General features: G+C 34.5%; 1 protein-coding gene across 1 annotated transcript; it reads left to right on the forward strand.

The window, feature by feature from the left end:
• Positions 1-4,712: 4,712 nt before the first annotated feature.
• Positions 4,713-20,758, forward strand: LOC114177542 (eukaryotic translation initiation factor 2A). Its single transcript, XM_028062928.1, has 13 exons — positions 4,713-4,900; positions 4,986-5,340; positions 5,694-5,880; positions 9,654-9,888; positions 9,986-10,054; positions 10,656-10,757; positions 10,955-10,995; positions 11,655-11,788; positions 12,067-12,130; positions 19,492-19,588; positions 19,671-19,792; positions 20,011-20,033; positions 20,132-20,758. The coding sequence occupies exons 1-13, from the start codon at positions 4,861-4,863 to the stop codon at positions 20,217-20,219; spliced, it is 1,557 nt and encodes a 518-aa protein (XP_027918729.1). The 5' UTR covers positions 4,713-4,860; the 3' UTR covers positions 20,220-20,758.
• The last annotated feature ends 501 nt before the right edge of the window (positions 20,759-21,259 follow it).

Genomic DNA, 21,259 nt, shown 5'->3' on the forward strand with positions numbered 1-21,259 from the left:
ATTCCATCAACGTGAATCATCAGCAAACAACTGAAAGAAGTGAGTGGAATTGAAGATAGAAAAAAAACCAACTTTACTGGTACTAGAATGAAGTGTATTTTTCTAAGTGAATAAGTGTCTTTTTCAAGTCCACTTTTGGTACGAGCAATACTAGAACTGGTTTTCAAGTGTATTTTTACATAAAAACTAGTTTGGACACAATGCAAAAGTCATCCAAATAATTCCATCAACGTGAATCATCAGCAAACAATTGAAAGAAGTTAGTGGAATTGAAGATTGAAAAAAAACCAACATTTTTGGTACTAGAATGAAGTGTACTTTTCTAAGTGAATAAGTGTCTTTTTCAAGTCCACTTTTGGTACAACCAGTACTGAAACTGTTTTTCAAGTGTATTTTTACATAAAAACTGGTTTGGACACAATGCAAAAGCCATTCAAATAATTCCATCAACGTGAATCATCAGCAAAGAACTGTAAAAAGTGAGTGGAATTGAAGATAGAAAAAAAACCAACATTTCTGGTACTAGAATGAAGTGTACTTTTCTAAGTGAATAAGTGTCCTTTTGAAGTCAAGTTTTGGTACGACCAATACTGGAGCTGGTTTTCAAGTTTATTTTTACATAAAAACTGGTTTTGACACAATGCAAAAGTCATCCAAATAATTCCATCAACGTCAATCATTAGCAAACAACTTAAAGAAGTCAGTGGAATTGAAGATATAAAATAAACTAACATTTCGAGTACTAGAATGAAGTGTACTTTTTTAAGTGAATAAGTGTCTTTTTGAAGTCAAGTTTTGGTACGACTAGTACTGAAACTGGTTTTCAAGTTTATTTTTACATAAAATCTGGTTTGGAAAAAATGCAAAAGCCATCCAAATAATTCCATCAACGTTAATCATCAGCAAACAACTTAAAGAAGTCAGTGGAATTGAAGATATATAAAAAAACCAACATTTTGGGTACTAGAATGAATTGTACTTTTTTTTAGTGAATAAGTGTCTTTTTCAAGTCCACTTTTTGTACGAGCAGTACTGGAACTAGTTTTCAAGTGTATTTTTACATAAAAACTAGTTTGGACACAATGCAAAAGCCATCCAAATAATTCCATCAACGTGAATCATCAACAAACAACTAAAAGAATTGAGTGGAATTGAAGATAGAAAAAAAACCAACATTTCTAGTACTAGAATGAAGTGTATTTTTCTTAGTGAATAAGTGTCTTTTTCAAGTCCACTTTTCGTACGAGCAGTACTAGAACTGGTTTTCAAGGGTATTTTTACATAAAAACTGGTTTGGACACAATGCAAAAGCCATCCAAATAATTCCATCAACGTGAATCATCAGCAAACAACTGAAAGAAGTGAGTGAAATTGAAGATAGAAAAAAACTAACATTTTGTGTACTAGAATGAAGTGTATTTTTCTAAGTGAATAAGTGTCTTTTTCAAGTCCATTTTTTATACGAGCAGTACTGGAACTGGTTTTCAAGTGTATTTTTACATAAAAACTGGTTTGGACATAATGCAAAAGCCATCCAAATAATTCCATCAACGTGAATCACCAGCAAACAACTGAAAGAAGTGAGTGGAATTGAAGATAGAAAAAAACTAACATTTTTGGTACTAGAATGAAGTGTACTTTTCTAAGTGAATAAGTGTCTTTCTCAAGTCAAGTTTTGGTACGAGCAGTACTGGAACTGGTTTTCAAGTTTATTTTTACATAAAAACTGGTTTGGACATAATGCAAAAGTCATACAAATAATTCTATCAACGTCAATCATCAGCAAACAACTTAAAGAAGTTAGTCTAATTGAAGATATAAAAAAAAACCAACATTTCAGGTACTAGAATGGAGTGTATTTTTCTAAGTGAATAAGTGTCTTTTTGAAGTCAAGTTTTGGTACGACCAATATTGGAGCTGGTTTTAAAGTTTATTTTTACATAAAAATTGTTTTGGACACAATGCAAAAGTCATCCAAATAATTCCATTAACGTCAATCATCAACAAACAACTTAAAGAAGTGAGTGGAATTGAAGATACAAAAAAAAACCAACATTTCGGGTACTAGAATCAAGTGTACTTTTCTAAGTGAATAAGTGTCTTTTTCAAGTCAAGTTTTGGTACAAGTAGTACTAGAACTGGTTTTCAAGTGTATTTTTACATAAAATCTAGCTGGGACACAATACAAAAGGCATCCAAATAAGCCATTCATCAGTAAACCTCTGTCAATGAATTAATTAAAATTTAATACAATAAAAAATTAACATTTGTCTTCCTAAAATTAAGTATATTGTTCACCATGTATAACTGTCTTTTCACAACAAATTTTGTTTGCCATCAATGACATTCACATTCAAATGGTTAGATTACCATCAAATCATCAATAAATCTCTCAATGTACAAACTACATATTAACTCCAACAAATGATTCAACAATATATATTATTGTGCCTACATAAGTGGCTTTTTCAATGACACTTTTAGTTCAAATACTACATAACACATTGCAGGTCAAATAACAGTTTTCAATGTATCAGTTTCTATTTCATCCAAGTTTCCAAACTAAATATATAATAAGTACATTCATTTCCTGCGTCTACTTCATTCTAACTATACATATCTACAATTATCTACATCCCATTTCTAAAAAATCTTGTTATTGCATTCTATCAAAGGTATGCCCAAATTCATAATCTTAGTCTCCAAAACAATACAGTCACAAAATTATGTTGTATGCAAAACCACAAACTTCTACATTTAAAGCATGTATTTTTCTTCATGAGCAGATCGTAGTGCTGAACAACGTCATTGCGGTGGACATTATCTTCATGTAAAACCCAATCACAAACGAATTTCTGCCTAATTAATTGTAGCTCCTCCTAAAAAGAACATCATGATAATGTTACCAAATGTAATCTTCAAAGAAACACTATAAACAATAAAACATATTATATAGGTAAACTTACAATAGTGTAGTCAGGCAGGGCTTTGCCTCAAATTTGCTTACACCATCCCACATCTCTATAAATTTCAATACCAGGACCCCACAATCATGACTAATCGCCTTCAAACAGGGGTTTTGGACGATAACCTATCGGGCAAAGATTCCTTGTGTGAATGGCCTTTAATAAACTAAAAACTACATCACTAAGACTGTGGCCAAGCAATGCGCCGAACGGTACCCACCAATTTCCGACGAACCAGCCGTGTCCAACAACCCAAACCACTCTCGAGAAGTCCGCTCTCCACTTCGACTGCTACCGACACCAGATATCAACAACAACAACCTTTGTGGAAGAAGAGCCTTTTGGGGAAGAAAAAGCTTTGTGTTTGTGTAACCTTGTGGAAGAAGAACGTTGTGGAAAAGAAGAAGAACGAGGGAAAACCGAACCAATACAATTTATTTTTTTAAAATGTTTCCCCAATTGAGCGCGCGTGCATATGACGCAAAAAACCCTGGGACGCTGCCTCCAATTACCGTAAGATTTAAAAAATATAAAATAACCCATGCCACGTAGGCGGATAAATTTTGGGTCAAATAAGTGATGCATTCTATCAATATCATTTTTTCTTCTTCTATGATTTCAACCCTTTTTTCTTTTACTATCTCATCTTTTTCCTCTTTCTTCTACGATCTCTTCTTATCATGTTTGTGATGAAGCAAAGGAGACAGAAATAAGGTCTTTCAATGCTTCTCTTATTTGTAAAGATTCAAAAGATTTAAAACTTTGTGGAATCTTAAATCAGAAATGTAATAAAAAAAAGGAATTCAGTGACTTTTTTGTTTTTTTTTTTATGTTCAACCTCCCCGTGCAATGCACATGTCAATAACTAGATATTTACATTTTTATAATCATACTAATTTATATTTTTATCTTATTTATTGAAATTGAGGTTTTAGGTTTTATATTTCTTTTTAAATTATAGAAAAAACGATAAAATATTTATAATTAATTAGATATCAAAATTTTGAGTGTAATATTGTGAATCAAAATTCCAATGTTTTCTCGAAAAAAGTTATATGTTTATAAACAAGATAATTACTGTAAAATTAAAATTAAGGGTATTACACCTGTACCACAGTTCGTATTCTCACATTCAGATTATGCTTTTAAACACAAGTTATGATCTTATGACACTTTGATCTTAATCTAGATTTTGATCATGTATCCTTTAGTCAATGTGCTTCTCACCGGCAAATCTTTGGAAATTTTTAAATTTACTAAAATAAGGTGCAAATTTTAAAACATTACAAAAACTGACAAATCATGTTAATTTGGTAAATTTTAATGTATTATATTTTTTAAATTTTAATTAAAATCGTGTTAATTTAGTACCATTTTAATGTATTATGGTATAAATTGAAATTTTATCAGTTTAATATGACTTATGTATATTATAATATTTTTTTAATTTTAATCGAAGTCATTTCAGCTTAACATAATTTTATATCAAGTTAGCATCATTTTCATATTTTTTAAATTGTACCCTTTTTTAATTTTGAAAACAAAATTGCATTGCTTTTGCCACAAATCTTGACTCTTAAGATGAGCAAAGTTGGCTCAAACTTCTTCTTATGATGTCTTCTTGGACTTTGAAAAATTGATTAATTTTAAAAAATTAAAAATCAAAATTAATAATAATTAAAATTTCAAGCAAACCAAAATGATTTATTTATGGCGAAACGTGGGTTTAAAAATAATTTTAGAGAGAAAATAAACAAGCGCAACGCAAGTGAAGTGAGTCTCCCTTCAGAGAGAGTTGTTGCAGAGTAGCAGCGTCGACACAGTAATAAAGAGAAGAAGAAGAAGAAGCGTCTGAGTTATCCGTCGTCGTTTCGCTGAACATCAATCGCTTCCAATGGCGTCAAATAGCCAATCACCGCCTCTCGAGATATTAGGTATTCATCAACCAACTCCAACTCCAACTTCTCTCCGATTCAATCGCTTTCTCTCGCTAACTTTTCATCTTCGCATTCTTCCCAGTTCGAGGACCCGAACAATTTTCTCTCTGGACCGGACCACCCTTCGCCGACGGTCAACCCGCCGTCAAGCTCGACAAAGTTAACTGCATCAATGCCAAGTTCAGCGACGATGGATCCAAACTCATGGTCACCAAATCCAACTCGTTGATTACTGTGTACGATTGCAACACTGCTAAAGAGATTAGGGCTTTTGAAGTTCCCAATGTCGTTGCCGCTACCTTGTCACCCTGTGGAACTTACTTGCAAACCTTTCAGAAACCTTCGGCGCCGCAGGAGAAGAACGTCACGCTGTGGAAAATCGACACCGGTGCTCCTGTTTACCAACAGTCGCAAAAGAACATGACAAAAGGCAATTGGTGTGTGAGCAATTCATTGTTTGTGTAATCCAAAGTGTTAAATTTATGCTTCTAGTAGATAAACTTATACTAAACACTTGTAGCTGGAAACAAAGAAGGAAAATTTCGGTGAGTATTTTTGTAAGTTAATGGATAGATAAAAATAAGTTTTTGGAGAAGCTAAATGGCTGGGCTTTTGCCTTTTTTTAATTTCTTTTCATAGAAACGCTTATTTAAACATGACTTATTTCCTTTTGTGTAGATGATAACAATTGGGGAATTTTGAATGCTTATGGTTTATTGATAAATGGATAACATTCTTGCTGTGGGTTATGTTTTAACTGATACTATCTCTGTGTCTGTGTGTTGTTCAGGCCTGCGATTCAGTTTAGTTCTGATGAAGCTACTGCGTGTCGGTTGGCAACTAATGAGGTGCAATTTTTTGACACTGGGGATTTTTCTAAAGGAGTTACCATTCGGTTAAGAGTTCCGGGGGTTGCTGCTGCTGAGCTTTCTAGTTCACCGGGGTCCCATGTAGCAGCATTTGTTCCAGAATCCAAGGTTTGTATCCCTCCGTAATGCTTATTATGGAGGCTTAGTTTATATTTCTGTGACTAAATGAATGAGAACTTGGTATTATTGGTCATTTGGAATGCAGTATGTTAGGTTTCTAATATATGATATAATTCTTTATCGCAGTCATGGAAAGGATCTGGTAATGCTGTTGTGTTGTGTATTTATGATGCTCAGTTGACTCAAATGGTTTGAGATAACTCGAATAACTTATTGAATAGTTAACTAATGCTTCTATAGAAGTTATAGCGTTTCACAAATGGTTCCTGTACTTGTACTTTCTCAGTTCAGTGTCTATTGATTTAATTTATCGTAATTGGTGCTGGGTGAATGGAAGGACCAAATTGAAACACATGAATACATTCAATAGTTCACTTTATAAATTCAGTAAGTGCAGGGATTCAAATTGAGGAATGGTGTATCTTTCAAAGACTCAGCAATTTACTCATTAATATGGCATAATGGAATCTTATAGGGTATTTATAGATTATATAGTGTCGTGTAATTACAATAATTATGATAATAGTAAATTCTTCTTTTTCATTGCTTTAACTACTGATATATTTCTATTTAGTAGTTAACTGTTGCTTTCAGTGCAAATAGTGTTACATTGATAGTAATTTGCTTACTGTCAATTTTACTATTGGAGATTCTAGATCAACTAATGGTACAACTCAATTAAAGTATTATAAAGGACAACCCTCACTTCATAAGCTGGTTTTATGCAATTGAGTTAGGTTGAAACCCAAATCATAAGATGGCATCAAAGCTCCTTTGAGTCGGGATTGGGTTTAACTCAACCTCAAAATTGACACATAAGGTGAATGGCATCAAAGCTCCTTTGAGTCGGGATTGGGTTTAACTCAACCTCAAAATTGACACATAAGGTGAAGGTTGTCCTCCACTTATATAATTTAATTTAACCATATTGATAGTCGATGTATGATCTCTAACATTAACTATATAAGAACGCCAACACCAAGTCTCTCCCATTAAAGAATGGGCATCTTAGTTCGCCGGAGTGTACATTGATTGTACCTTTAATGGGTTACACATAGATGTTCATTCTTGCAAACTCGATACTTAAGATGTTCAATTCTCGGCTTGAGTGGTATGCTTAAAATCTCTCATCAACTATTAATATGATTAAATTAAAGTATATAGGTGGAGGACAACTCTCATCTTATAAGTCAAATTTAAGGGGTTAAATTAGGCCTAAATCTAAATTATAAGAGCTACTTTGGGTTATAAATACTTTCTTCCTCCTTTTGATGACAATAAGATAACTACTGCCAATGTACTTGGTTGTTGTATTCAAGTAGAAACCGGTTTGAGTTATTTTGTACCTTTGCAACCCTTCAGATGAATTTCATGTTCAGCTTGTTATTCCAATTCGTACTGTGTTGAGTAATTGCATGTGAATACTCATCTCAACAACTCCAAATATTCATGGCATAACACAGTATTCTTCACCAAACTTCACATCCTCATAGCCCTATACAAAATGGGGTTGTTGAACACAAACACCTCATTTAAACGTCCTAGGCCATGTGTTTGTTCCAAAGACTACAACAAGTGAAACCCTTTCTTATTCAGGGTGGTGATTGGCTATGGTTGAAGAGATGTGCGTATTTCAGACTGAGCAATGAGATAAGGGACCTTGTTCCTTTTGCTGTAAGGAAGTCGGTTGTAGGATGCCACTGGAAGTGTATGATTAAAGTTGGCCTTGATGGTCAACTGGATTTGTTGCTAAAAGTCATACACAAGTTCTTGGTTTGAATTATGGATTTATGGGGCCACTTTTTCTTTGATAGCTAAAGTGACTAATGTTTGATTATTCTTGTCTATTGATGCTGTCTTCCATTGCCACTTTACTAGCTTGGTTTGGGAAGTGCTTTGCTCTGTGATCTAGCTGAAAAAGTTTATGATAGTTGTTTAGGACTGCTATTTTATTTTATTATTATTTATTTATATTTTGAATAAGTAAAAGTTAGTTTCCTATTTCTTAGGAATTAAACAAGTCAGCTTTGAATTTGTTAATCATGACTTACACTGTTGGTGGTCAGTTGTTTTCATTGATTATATATTTTTTGAAATAAACAGAGTATATCCCACTGTTGCAACGTTAATTATTCTCTCATTGCACAAACTCTCCTATATTGGCTATTTTACTGCAATCATATAATACCATCAGTTTACATGGAGCAAACTTCTAGATTCATTTCTTTGGTGGTAGTTCTTGAGACTAGTTAGTTATATTTTTATATCTCTTTATAGTCTATAATTTCACAGGGTTTGCATAAGTTATCCCATGGTGGTGCACGTATTGTCCCACCGGGGCAATTATAGAGGGAAAGATTGTCGTGGGTTATATTAATTGTCTCACAGCAAAGGTTCAGTGGGCTAAGACACCATGAAATCATTATGCTTGGGCTAAGATATTCTTAGGTAGAAAAATTTGGCTATGACTATTCACTATAGCTTTTGGCCTAAGGTTAAGTGTTTGATTCAACAAATGGATATCTAGATAACAAATTTTGTAAAGGCTCGTTTTGTTGAGACACTCCTTTGTATCCTAATACCATACCTTTTGCTAGATGAGGGGGGAACCAAATTTAATCCTTGAAATATACTGGTACAGAAATTGAATTATCTCACTTGTCTTTTGCATTAGGATGTTATAATTCACATTTTGAAGCATGGTAGAGGAGTTTGAGGAAAAGGTCTAGAATCTGAAGTGGAAGGCCCTTACTTGAGTAGTGGGGTATTTAGATACTGATTGTAACCTCTCCTTCTAATAAGAGATCTATTTTTGGGCATTGCATTTTCATTGGTTATAACCTGATTTCTCGGACAGAAAAAAATGTTTGAAAAGTAGAATGTTGAGCAATGGCATCGACTATTTGCAAAAATTGTAGAAGTAGAACATTGAGCTGTGGCTATTAAACTTAAACAGTTATTTTACGAATGTAGATCTTGGGAGGTTATGCAAATGACACCATTTGTGATAATCAAGCTACATCACCTATAATTCAGTCTTTCACATGAAGACCAAACACATTGAAATAGCTTGTCATTCCTTAGAAAGAACTTATCTCGAGACATTACTGCTAGCTTTGTTAGTTTAGATTACCAATTAAAAATGTTTGCATCAATTTTTTATATGACCACATATAACTATGATATGTAACAAACTTGGTACAAATTGGCTATATGCTCTAGCTTGAAAGAAGTTGTTAGAAAGATTGTAAATAGAGTAATTACATATTATATGATATTATTTAATATTTAGTGACAATAATTATTAAGGTAATTGCTTATCCCTGCCTTTATTGCTTTCAATATAAATAATGTTTTCCAGTATCATCATGACTTGGATTCCTATACATCTCCCTCATTTTTTTTCCTCCCAAAATCATTTTTAATTTATCAATATTCACACAAAGAAATTATTGATTATTGCATTTTCTTGGGTTTGTTAGATCTATCGGTAGCCTAAGAATGACTGATGACTATTTATGAAAATATGTACTCCTAGAGACATTTAACTATTGGAAATCTAATCTGATTTTTTTTTTTTTTTTGCGTATGGAATCTTCCATATTTCTTAAGTCCCATTGATAGTCAATATTGATAAAATTAAAAATATAAAGGTTTAGAATACAGGTTTATATTCCATGTGGCAGGCACCTAGAAATAATGGTTATCTATCACACCCTTTTGATTTTGATGCTTATGTTATGAAGTTCTCTATCTTGTAGGGGGTTCCTGCTAGTGTACAGATCTTTGCTAGCGGAAATGCGTCTCAAAGTCAACCTGTTGCTCGACGTAGTTTTTTCCGATGTTCAACCACCCAACTTAAATGGAATCATGGCTCAACTGGGCTTCTAGTGGTGGTGCAGTCAGATTTTGACAAAACTAATCAGAGTTACTATGGAGAATCAAAATTATGCTATTTGACAACAGATGGAATGCATGAAGGACTTGTGCCTCTCCGTATGTTCTTTCTGCTAGTAAAATAACTGATAATTGGTTATATAATCTCTATAATAAGTGTAACATTCTATTTTATTTTAATTTTTTAAATTGGCAGGGAAAGATGGGCCTATTCATGATGCTCAGTGGTCATATTCTGGCTTGGAATTTGCTGTTGTGTATGGATGTATCCTTTTCTCTGTGATATATAGAATATGATGAGAAGCAGCATGCACTAAAGTTCCCTCAAGTTGATATGTGCTGGAGATCAGCTAACATGGAATATTAGTGGCAAGGTTTGATACGTTATCCAAAAATAGTACATATGGCAAAGTCATGAGCCCATTTTGGAAACAGACCATTATTTTGGGATGATTATATATCTTTGCTCTAGGTAATGCTTTTTAAAAATATACTAGAGATGCGCCTAATCCCTCTCATATATGGATTTTGATAAGCCCTAATACACCAAACTGGACATGTGTTAAGATATCATTAATATCTTATTTTCTGTTTCTATTGTTATTAGTCTTCATATGTATTTTGGGCTTAGTCCATATTTTCTTTATTATAAATACAACCCCTATGTGTATTTTCTACACAAGGGAGATTAATCTTAAACCCTATTTTCTCTATATTCAACAAGATGTTTCTTACTTTGTTTGTAATGCCTCATGATTCATACCATTTTAAGAAGATGGTGGGTATTTTGGGTATGTGTTGTATTAATGACTTCTTAATGATTCTTTATGGATCTCTTGAATGTATTTTTCCTTAACCTGATTTAGTCATGCCTGCTAAAGCAACTTTGTTCGACAAGAAGTGCAATCCTCTTCTAGAGCTTGGAACTGGTCCTTACAACACTATTCGTTGGAACCCAAAAGGGAAATGTATCCTTGGCTGGTGAAATGACATTCTTTGTATTTAGTCAAATAAATGTTAACCACTTTTCAGATGGAAGATTTCTTTCTTTCTGTTTTAAATTTTTAAAGGGCCCCTAGGGTTTTGGTAACAGTTGAAATTTGAACTGGTTCAATATTCTTATGGCAAGGATCTAAATTTGGGTTCCTTGATTGTTAACTTCCAGTTTTATGTTTGGCTGGCTTTGGTAACTTGCCCGGTGATATGGTATGTTCTTACTATTTGAATCATTATGCTCTGTTTTGTTTTTTCCTTTCTGTGAAGAAGGTCTGATGCGTGTTTAGCTTATCTAGGATGTTGAACAACAAATTATGTCTTACAACCACTTCTAGATGTAAGAATCAATTAAGGGTGTGTTTGGGTAAACAACACCAATAACATCTGAATTCCTGGGGACTTGTACCATATATCTGTCCATGAAACATATTGGAATAAGCTAAAATAGAAGTTACTATAACAAACTCACTGAGATAACTTATTTTGATAGATTAACTAAGTTCTTCCAGACATCCCTTAAAAGTGTTATGTCGTCTTCATCCCAAGTGAATCTGGATCTCTTTACTCCATTTTTTCCAATGATTATTGACGTGTGGTTCTTATTTTAGTGCTCCTCTCTTCAACTTATTTTGAAGAAATATTCACTTTGATTTTGGTAGCTTTGAAAAAAAGTGATTATTTCCAAAAGGTTGTAGTTCCCACAGATGTACATTGCATTTTTGTATTTAGATATTAAAACAATGACTGAAATGAAAAAGAAATCGCAAGTATCTGTTGTAATTCCATATGATTCGTGCTCAAATGCTTACAAGATTGCAAACACATGCTCTGTATATGGACTTCATATGTTTTTCATGCTTATGTGCTAGGTATTCTGGGATTACATAGACAAAAAGCAACTTGGAACCACTAGGGCTGAATGGTCTGTGACTAGTGAATGGTCAGCAGATGGGTGCTATTTCATGACAGCTACAACAGCTCCAAGGCTTCAAGTTGACAATGGGTATGTATTATTTGCCATTACATGACCTTGAATTTCTTAATGCCTAAAAATATGCATTATTTTGTTGTTAATGAAATGATGCCATCAATTGCCCCTTTATCTGTTTCCATTAATTTGATCATATATAGTCAATAAAATAGGCTTATCGGGCAATAATTCAGATGATTTATGGGAAAACAATTTACTGATTGTTACATGTTGGTTTCACATTTTTGGTGATCATGATCTTATTCGCAAAGATTTTTCTTTTTGTTATATTTTATTTTCTTCTTTCTAAGGATCAAGATTTTTCACTACAATGGGTCGTTGTACTTCAAGAAGATGTTTGACAAATTGTACCAGGTCAGCAGTGTCTTTTACTTTTGTTGATTCATTTGTTTTTAGGTTAAATATATTTTTAGTTCCTATATTTTTGAGTAAAATGGCATTTCGTCCCTGACAAACTATGTACCAATTTCATCCCTGACAAACTATGTACCAATTTCATCCCCATACTTTATGAATGAACTCATAACGTCCTCGACAGCCAACGATATTAGAATCTTTCTGATGTGGCAAACAACGTTCTACAATGGATTAAAATTAAATGTTATCATGCCTGTGTATGGGTTTGGCCCAGGACAGTGCCCTTAAGGTCACTGGTGGTGGCACCCAATTAAAGGAAGATGTTTGGTGCAAGCCCCGTGACTGTGCTGATTGGGAGAAGGCTAGGGTTAATGTCTCTGTTGTTTATGGTATTATGCCATATGATGCTTATGGTGCTGCCAAGGGTGCCCATATTGTCAAAAACCCAGTCCTGTGCCATTCTTTGCTGCTGGAATCAGCTTTGTTTATCACCCAAAGAACCCTTTTGCCCTCCTCTCCTATTTTGTGAGGTTGTAGCTAGTCTTACGAATTTGGTTGCTGTTATTAAAATTATTAAATATAGTAAAACTAGGTTTGGGATTAATCTCCCTTGTGTAGAAAATACACATAGGGGGTTATATTTTTAATAAAGAAAATATGGGCTAAGCCCAAAGTACATATGTAGAATAATAACAATAGAAATAGAAAATAAGATATTAATGATATCTTAACATTCCCCTTCAAGCCGGTGCATACAAATCGTAAGTACCAAGTTTGTTACAAATATAACCAATTCTAGGTCCCCGTAAAGACTTAGTGAAAATATTTGTTAACTGATCACTTGAGTTAACAAACTCAGTCTTGATATCTCTAGACATAATCTTTTCTCGAATGAAATGATAGTCAATCTCAATATATTTAGTCCTCTCATGAAAGACTGGATTAGAATTAATATGAAGAGTAGTTTGATTGTCACATATAAGTGTCATTTGATTAACATCTCCAAACTGTAGCTCTTTGAGCAATTGCTTAAGCCAAACAAGCTCACAAGTGGCTGAAGCCATGGTTCTATATTCTGCTTCTGCACTATACTTTGGCACAACACTTTGTTTCTTGCTTTTCCAAGAGATCAAGTTACCTCCAATGGAGACAAAATCCAGATGTAGACCTTCTATCAAAAGGAGATCCTGCCCAATCAGCATCTGAATAACAAACAACTCTTTTATGGTTATTAGAACCATATAACAACCTTTTTCCAGGAGATCTTTTAATGTACTTCAGTATACGAATGACTGCATCGAATCTAATGACAAAGGTGAAAAAAAACTCTTAGGCTCTAGATCATTGTATTACGTATCGTACGATACGATACGATACATGTGCTTGGCGATACGAATCGCATACCGTATCGTTTATGTTCATGAATCGTGTTCGATACGATACGATATAGGCCTGAATCGTACGAATTGCGATTTGAAACGCGATACGGGTTGAAATTGGTTTCTGAATTGGGTCGGGTCAACCCACCCATTTGAAACCCTAATTTTTTTTTCCCTTTTGTATTTTCGCGTGTTGATTCACATCATCTCCTTCACGTTGCTTACTCCCCTCATCTCTCTTCTCTTTTCTCCTTTCTCGTTCCTTCCTTCGTTTTTATCTGCGTCTGAGCGAGACGCAAGCTGTAGTGGTTGCACGGTGGTGGCGCGGTGGTCGCGCATTGTTTTGATGGTGTTCGTGCTTCTGGAGTTTTTGCATAGTGGTCTCGTGATGTGGTGTAGTGGTCTCGTGGTGGTCGCGCGGTGCTGTGGTGGTGCCTGTGTCGTGGTGCGGTGTCCTCTATTTTGTGTCTGTTTTGTGCAGGGAGGTTTCTCACGTTTCGGGTTTTGTTTTTGTGCTTCAGACATGAGTAAATCAAACACAAAAACGAGAAGTTGATAATACATACTGTGATAGTGTTCCAAAAGCAGATTACAAGTGAAGTGTAAGTTTGGTTCTCATACTTTGTGGTGGCATAGCAAGGATGAAACAACATCTTGTTGGGACAAAGAAAGATGTCATTCTTTGCTAGGACATCTTGATGAAACAACAACTTATTTTTTGGATGGCTATAATGTAGATTGTTTTTAGTAGCATATAGCCATAGTTAAAGGAAACTTATGCCGCAACCACATTTTTTTTGAAGGTTGTGTTGCTGAAATTGTGAAATAATGTGGTATATACACATGTATACAATCACTCTATTTCACTATGAGGTTATTTTGTTCTTAATTGTCTCTTTGCATATTTATATATCTTATATGTTTAAGTATATGTTACATTTTTATAATGTTTTAAAATGTTTATGAATTATACGATTCACGATACGATTCACGATTCAAAATTTAGGCTCTCTGATATACAATACGATCCACGATTCAACTACCATGCTCTAGATACCATATTAAATATAGTAAAATTAGGTTTGAAATTAATCTTCCTTATGTAGAAAATACACATAGGGGCTATATTTATAATAAAGCCCATAGTACATATGAAGAATAATAACAATAGAAACAGAAAATAAGATATTAATGATATCTTAACAAAAATTAAGTGTTGTTTATTTTGTGGAATGAGGATTGAGTGTGGTTATAGGAAAAAAATTGAAGCTTGTGGCAGTGACGAAGTTGTCTGTGTTGGTGTTCTAAGTAGTGATTCATTGCAATTTTGTGTTGGTGGCAATGGAAGCATGGAAACGTTGCTGGTGAAAGGTTGGTAAGTTCGTTTTTTCCGTTTTTGTTCATGAATTGGGGGTTTTGATGGTTTAGGGTTCGATATTATTGTTGGTTTGGGTGGAATGACATTTTGAATAATGATAACAAACTGTTAGGTCAGGGTTGTGCAATGAAATCCTAATGTTGTACAGCTTGATCTATGCAGACGAGCTTGATCTATGCAGATGAGTTGTGGATGGAAATCTAGCATCATCTTCACATTTGGGACCAAAAGTTTGTAGTTGTGGGGAAAGATTATTGCTTCTCAAAGTCAACATATTGAAGAACAAACAAAAGATGTTTTGGAGATGTAGATACAAAAGATGTTTTGGAGATGTAGATACTGGAGAGTAAATAAGAAAATTTAATATTAGTATTGAATTTTGTTAATGGTTAGTTGTTTTTACTCACAACAGCAATAATGGCAAAGCAAACCAATATGCAGGGGCACAACAACAAAAGGGAGACCTTTTTCTGTGTGAACTTCCTTCTAGTCTTATTCCAATCGAAATCAAACCAGCCCTTGCATATGATGCCTTGGGGCCAAGCCCATCAAACCCAACTCAAGGCTCAAGCCCCATTAGCCCAATCACTAGAGGAATGCTTAAGAGAATTCAAGAAGCAGGTGGATCTCAAAATCTCTTGGAGTCCAAAGCCATTCAATTGTTATTCAAATGGGCCAAGGAAGACATCAAGATTTAGATAGCATAACTTTTATTAGTTTGTATTTTGGCCATCTTTTAATAATGTGCACATTAGCATAAGCATGGATAAAAATTCACCAATGTCAATGGGCACTCGCCCTTATTGAATTTAGCCTTGGCCGAATGAGTTCTTCTCACACATAAACACATTTAGCACATGCTACAATGTGACTTGCCACATGTGATACGATCCTATCCAGAAAAAAGTATGATTGTTTTTGAATTTGAATTCTCAAGATGCACGACACGAATAAATCAGAGAAGAACGCGGAATAAGACAGAGATGGAGGACGCCCTAATCTAGCATATTGATAAGTCAAGTGAAGATTCGCCACAAAGATGTTAATCTTTGATAAGAACCGGAGGCCTAAGCCAAGAACAAAGATAATCCTCTCTTTAATGAAATCAAATTCAATATATGACTAAAAGTGTCTATATTGTTTTTGGTACCTCTATATATAGGCACATAAGTTTAAGCAAACCTGAAAACCTTACAAGAAATCCCAAGCCCAAAACATAAAAACATAAACTAATTTATAAAGGAAAGCTCAAAGCTCAAAAACATAGAACATAACTAATTTCTAAAAGAAAACCCAAAGGTTCATCTTCAAGTTTTTCTTGTATGGAATCTTGGGATAGTCCTCTATCATTCTCTCCTTCTTGAAGAGAATTTGTCCTCAAATTTGTACCACTTGAAGTTTAGGAGATAGTCTTCTATCATACCCTCCTTCTTAAAGGGAATTTACCTCAAATTCATCTCACTTGAAGATTCCTTATCAACATGTCCTTTGATCCACCAATTAAGGAGATCTAGATCTAGAATAATTGTGCACATGGTCAATTTGTGTGGCTGGCCGAAATACTTGGTTATATAATCAAGCCTCCACACTCTTAGTAAGGTTACTCTTGAATTGTTATTGCAAATACATGTTGAGATCATTCCATGACTTGCATTTTGAGAGTCCAAATTGCTACATCATTCTCTTGGATTTCTCCTCTAGTCCTCCTCCCTAAGTTGGCCTAATCTCTTAGGAACCTTCATCAAATCACTTCCGCTGCCATTACACTTCTAACCTTCGGGGCAAAAAGGAAGCTTCATTCAACAATCACATTCATCCATGGAGCTTCATTATGTGGCCAATCAACTTATGACTAAAACAGCTCCAAAATGCACTTAAGTTTTATTTATCACTCACTCACTGCCAGTACAGAAAATGCAGAACACAACCTCTACTTCAGAGATTTATCATCTTTTTCATTCTTCAACATTTTTCATTGATTATTTTTTTCTCTTTTTCGTTTAGATCTTATCTAATATAGGAAAAAATCAAAACTCATTTTGGACCAGCCAATCGTTTGTGATAAATCAAACACGAAAGTGTGCAGCAGTGAAACAGTGAATCTCAGGAGCAATTCGAGCAGAAAAACGCGGAAGTTTGCCTCAACTTCGATTAATTTTCATGATTTCATTTCTCAAGCTTTTTCAGTGATTCTTTTTTTGAAATCTTTGTCTATCTCTTAGCTTTCAGAGGCAAAAATCAAAATTAAAATTGATGCATCCTGTTGCTCATAAAAATTCAAACATAGAGAATGGTCGTGCAATGAAATGAAAAATTCAGAGAGCTCATCACAAGTTACTCTCGGGAATAAAATTGTTCTTGCTAATGGAAGTAGTATGAACTTGATTAAGAACTAAAATCAAGCATGAGACCTTCAAGAACATATAAGACACATTAAGGATGAACCATACGGTGAAAAATGGCACTACATTGGCTTCCAAAAAGATTGCTCATATAAGCAAGTGAATTCTGTCAACTTTCTTGCTTGTGGCCAAGATTCAAGATGTATCAATCAATTCAAATGGTAAAAACACATGGAAATATGAGAATTGAGGAAACACATGACTTAGACAACACATATGGATGCTCAAACAATTAAAACCAATCAAACACAATTTTACCGATTAAAATATAGAACAACTCAATACAAACGAGAAAAACACTGCAAAATTGAAAACCAATGGAAACACCGATTGATTCAAGTAGAAGATGGATTTGAATCAATAACCAAGTGCATAACTCGAAATTAAACAGTGGATAACAACAAGACAATCAAAACAAGTGATGAACATGACAGAAATTGAAGTAAGGATCGAACACTTAGCTTAAACCGTGAAGACTTGATCCAACCTGGCTCTAGATACCACATAATGAAGCTCCATGGATGAATTTGATGGTTGAATGAAGCTTCCTTTTTGCACCGAACGTTTGAAGTGTAATGGCAGTGGAAGTGATTTGGTGAAGGTTCCTAAGCATGGTAGTAAGTATCGTACGATACGAAATGATTCAGCAGCTCCACCATACAAATCGCTTGATGAATAATTTTTGTTTCTGTATCGTGTTCGTATCGTACGATTCAGTCTCTGAATCGCATGAATCGATTTGAATCGTAGCATTCATGGGCACAAATGTCACTCACAATGGCACCTCTCACGGCTACGATTCTTGCAGCAGAGACACTTGCGGTGGTGTGCGTCTCTCGCGGTGGCGCCTCTTGCAGTGGCCCCTCTTGCCTTGGTGCCTCTCGCACAACAATGAGAGAGAAGTTAACAGACCTCGCGACTGCAGCAACAACTCGCACGACATCAACGTATGTGACGGTGGCACAACCTCGAAGCAAAGTCTTGTGGATATGCAAGACGGGAACCCTAGGATTTTTAGTGGGTGGAAATTGGGCCTGTTTTAACGTAAATTTTAGCCCATTTTGTTTAAAACCTTTTAAAACCCAATAAGTAAATGGTAACTTCCACTAAAGTTACTGCACCTAAAAAAAAAGTGACTAAAGTTACTACTCCACCCAAAAAAGGGTAACTCTAGAAATTGTCACTACATCCAAAAAATTAAAAAAGATGACTTTCAAAATGTTTACGAATCATACGATTTACGATACGAAACGATTCACGATTCAACTACCATGTTCCTAAGAGGTTAGGCCAACTTAGGGAGGAGGGCTAGAGGAGAAATCTAGGAGAATGCTCTAACAATTTGAACTCTCAAAATGCAAGTCATGGAGTGATCTCGACATGTATTTGCAATAACAATTCACGAGTAACCTTGCAAAAAGTGTGGAGGCTTGATTATATAGCCAAGTATTTCGGCCAGCCACACTAATTAACCATGTGCACAATTATTCTAGATCTAGATCTTCTTAATGGGTGGATCAAAGGACATTCAGTATGTGCTAAATGTGTTTATGTGTGAGAATAACTCATTCGGCCAAGGCTAAATTCAATAAGGCTGAGAGCCCATTGACATTTAGTCTTAATGAATTTTTATCCATGCTTGTGCTAATGCACACATTATTAAAAGATGGCCCAATTACATTGGCCAAAATACAAACTAATAAAAATTATGCTATCTAAATCTTGATGTCTTCCTTGGCCCATTTGAACTGAATGGCTTCGGACTCCAAGAGATTTTGAGATCCACCCGCTTCTTGAATTCTCTTAAGGATTCCTCTAGTGATTGGGCTAATGGGGTTTGGGCCTTGAGTTGGGTTTGATGGGATTGGGCCCAAGTCATCAGCATATATGAGAGGGGGTAAAACTAGCAATTTCCATCTAAAACATGTCAACATGCCAAACCCGTACCCAGACACCTGGAGGTTTAATTTTAATCCATTGTGGAATGTCATTTGCCATATCATAAAGACTCAAACAATCGTTAGTTGCCGAGGATGTTATACATTCATAAAGTGTGGGGATGAAATTGATACATAGTTTGTGTCAAGGACGAAATGCAATTTTATTCTAAAGTATAAAGATTAAAAACATATTTAAATCTTCATTTTTCTTAGCACCTTTTCATAAATATTAGCGAGTTGCATGGCAAACTATTTGTAGGTTGATTGGAAACCAGAGTCACCCAATAAGTTTGGTGATATTGCTGAATTAATTAAATCTCTAAATTTGGTCCAACTTGAAGATAAAAAACCAGCAGGTTCGTCACCATGCTTATAACATTGCATTTTGTTATTATGAGTTGTCTCTTTTGTTGTTTGAAGACCATGGCCTACTTGCAGGTCAAGGACCACCAAAGTCAACCCAGACTTCAGTAAAAGCCTCTTCTGCCAATCCCCAAGCACAAAAACCTGCTGCATATCGTCCACCACATGCTAAGAATGCAGCTGCTATTCAGGCACAGGTACACAGTCACAATCTATGATCCGGCACTGTTTCTATTTTTAATTGTCAATATAAATTTTCATCAATACTTGAGCATGGTATAAATTTATAATTATGAAGTGTTTTGGGTGTTAAGTCAAAATTTTCCAGTAAATACATACATGTTTATGCATTTTACCTTGAACTCTTGGAGCTGATTGGTCTGTAATAATGCCAAAATTATTTGTATGTTTGCAGTTGTTGGGAGAGACTCCTTCAGAGTAAGTACCTTTCCTACCCTCCCTCTTCCTTTATTTTATTCTTAAGTTCATATATGGTTTATATTCTGTTATGAATGACTCTTGATTTACTAATTTAGATCAATGAGCAAGAATGCGTTAAAAAACAAGAAAAAGAGGGAAAAACAGAAGGAGAAAAAAGCTGCTTCTGATGCCAGTTCTTCGTAATGGAATCAATGTTCTTCCTGACGCATTCTAAATTGCTCTTCTACACTAATGCGCTCGCTCACCTGAAAATTTGAGGCTTTAGGTTTTGGTTTACTAGATTTGATTGGATCACCTCTCTGGCAGTGAACTTTGGGAAGTTTTGGTTTGCTCAGATTTTGAGGCGATTGAAGTCGTTTTGTAGGTTTGTGCTTTCTTTAGTTTGTAGTAGGGATATAAAAGGTGGAAGAAGATAAATCTCTTTTTCTCTTCCGATAAAAAGAAGTATTTATTGTGAGAGAAGTGAAATTATACGTAGAGGTCACACATTCTTTGTTCCCTGGTGGGACGTTGGAGGAGAAAGTTGAAGATAAATCTATTTTTCTACTCATAAAATGTGCACTTGCTGTAAGAGAAATAGAATTATAAGTAGGTGAGCACACATGCTCAGACGCATACAAAGTACTCTGATGGAAAGAGCTAGGGAAAATGTTGCTCTATGTTCAGAATTTCATCTTAATAATCTATCTAATAAAAGTCACGGGTAAAAGTTTCAGGCTCCAGTTAAAGTATTTAATACAAGAGAAGTGGAATTATGGGTAGGGTTCTCTTCCTCAGCACAACCAGTACAAGACTAAAGTTAAACACAATTTTAGGTTTGGTTAAGTTTTTTCTGTTGTAAATTTTTCAACCAACTTGAATTTTTCTTTGGTATTCCATATATAACTTAAGGACAACGTAAAGGTAAATTTCAGTTCCTTAGATATATACATAAGCTTTATAATTATATATGGATGTAACTGTAGAAAATTTAGCTACGATGAATTTACCTACAATTATTTTTTGTTTAGATAAATCAGTCTTATTTTCAGATTTTACGTGTTACCTGTAAATTTTTACAATAGGTGACACCACTTTTTCTTACGGTGTATATTTAGATTATATTTAATAATAATATTCAATTTTAATATAGTTTTTGAAAGAGTTATAACAATATTTATTTTGAATGTGATAATTTTTTATTCAACGTATCTATTAAACTCTAAATCAAAAAAATGTCTCAC

This window comes from Vigna unguiculata, chromosome 3 (genome assembly GCF_004118075.2).
Source record: "Vigna unguiculata cultivar IT97K-499-35 chromosome 3, ASM411807v1, whole genome shotgun sequence".
Taxonomy (NCBI): Eukaryota; Viridiplantae; Streptophyta; class Magnoliopsida; order Fabales; family Fabaceae; genus Vigna; species Vigna unguiculata.

Bases quoted from the DNA above. Each gene is read 5' to 3' on its own strand.
- LOC114177542 (XM_028062928.1), top strand. From the start codon at position 4,861: ATGGCGTCAAATAGCCAATCACCGCCTCTCGAGATATTAG. The intron at 4,901-4,985 runs GTATTCATCAAC...CATTCTTCCCAG, and splicing joins ACCGCCTCTCGAGATATTAG to TTCGAGGACCCGAACAATTT. The intron at 12,131-19,491 runs GTCAGCAGTGTC...AACTATTTGTAG, and splicing joins TGTTTGACAAATTGTACCAG to GTTGATTGGAAACCAGAGTC.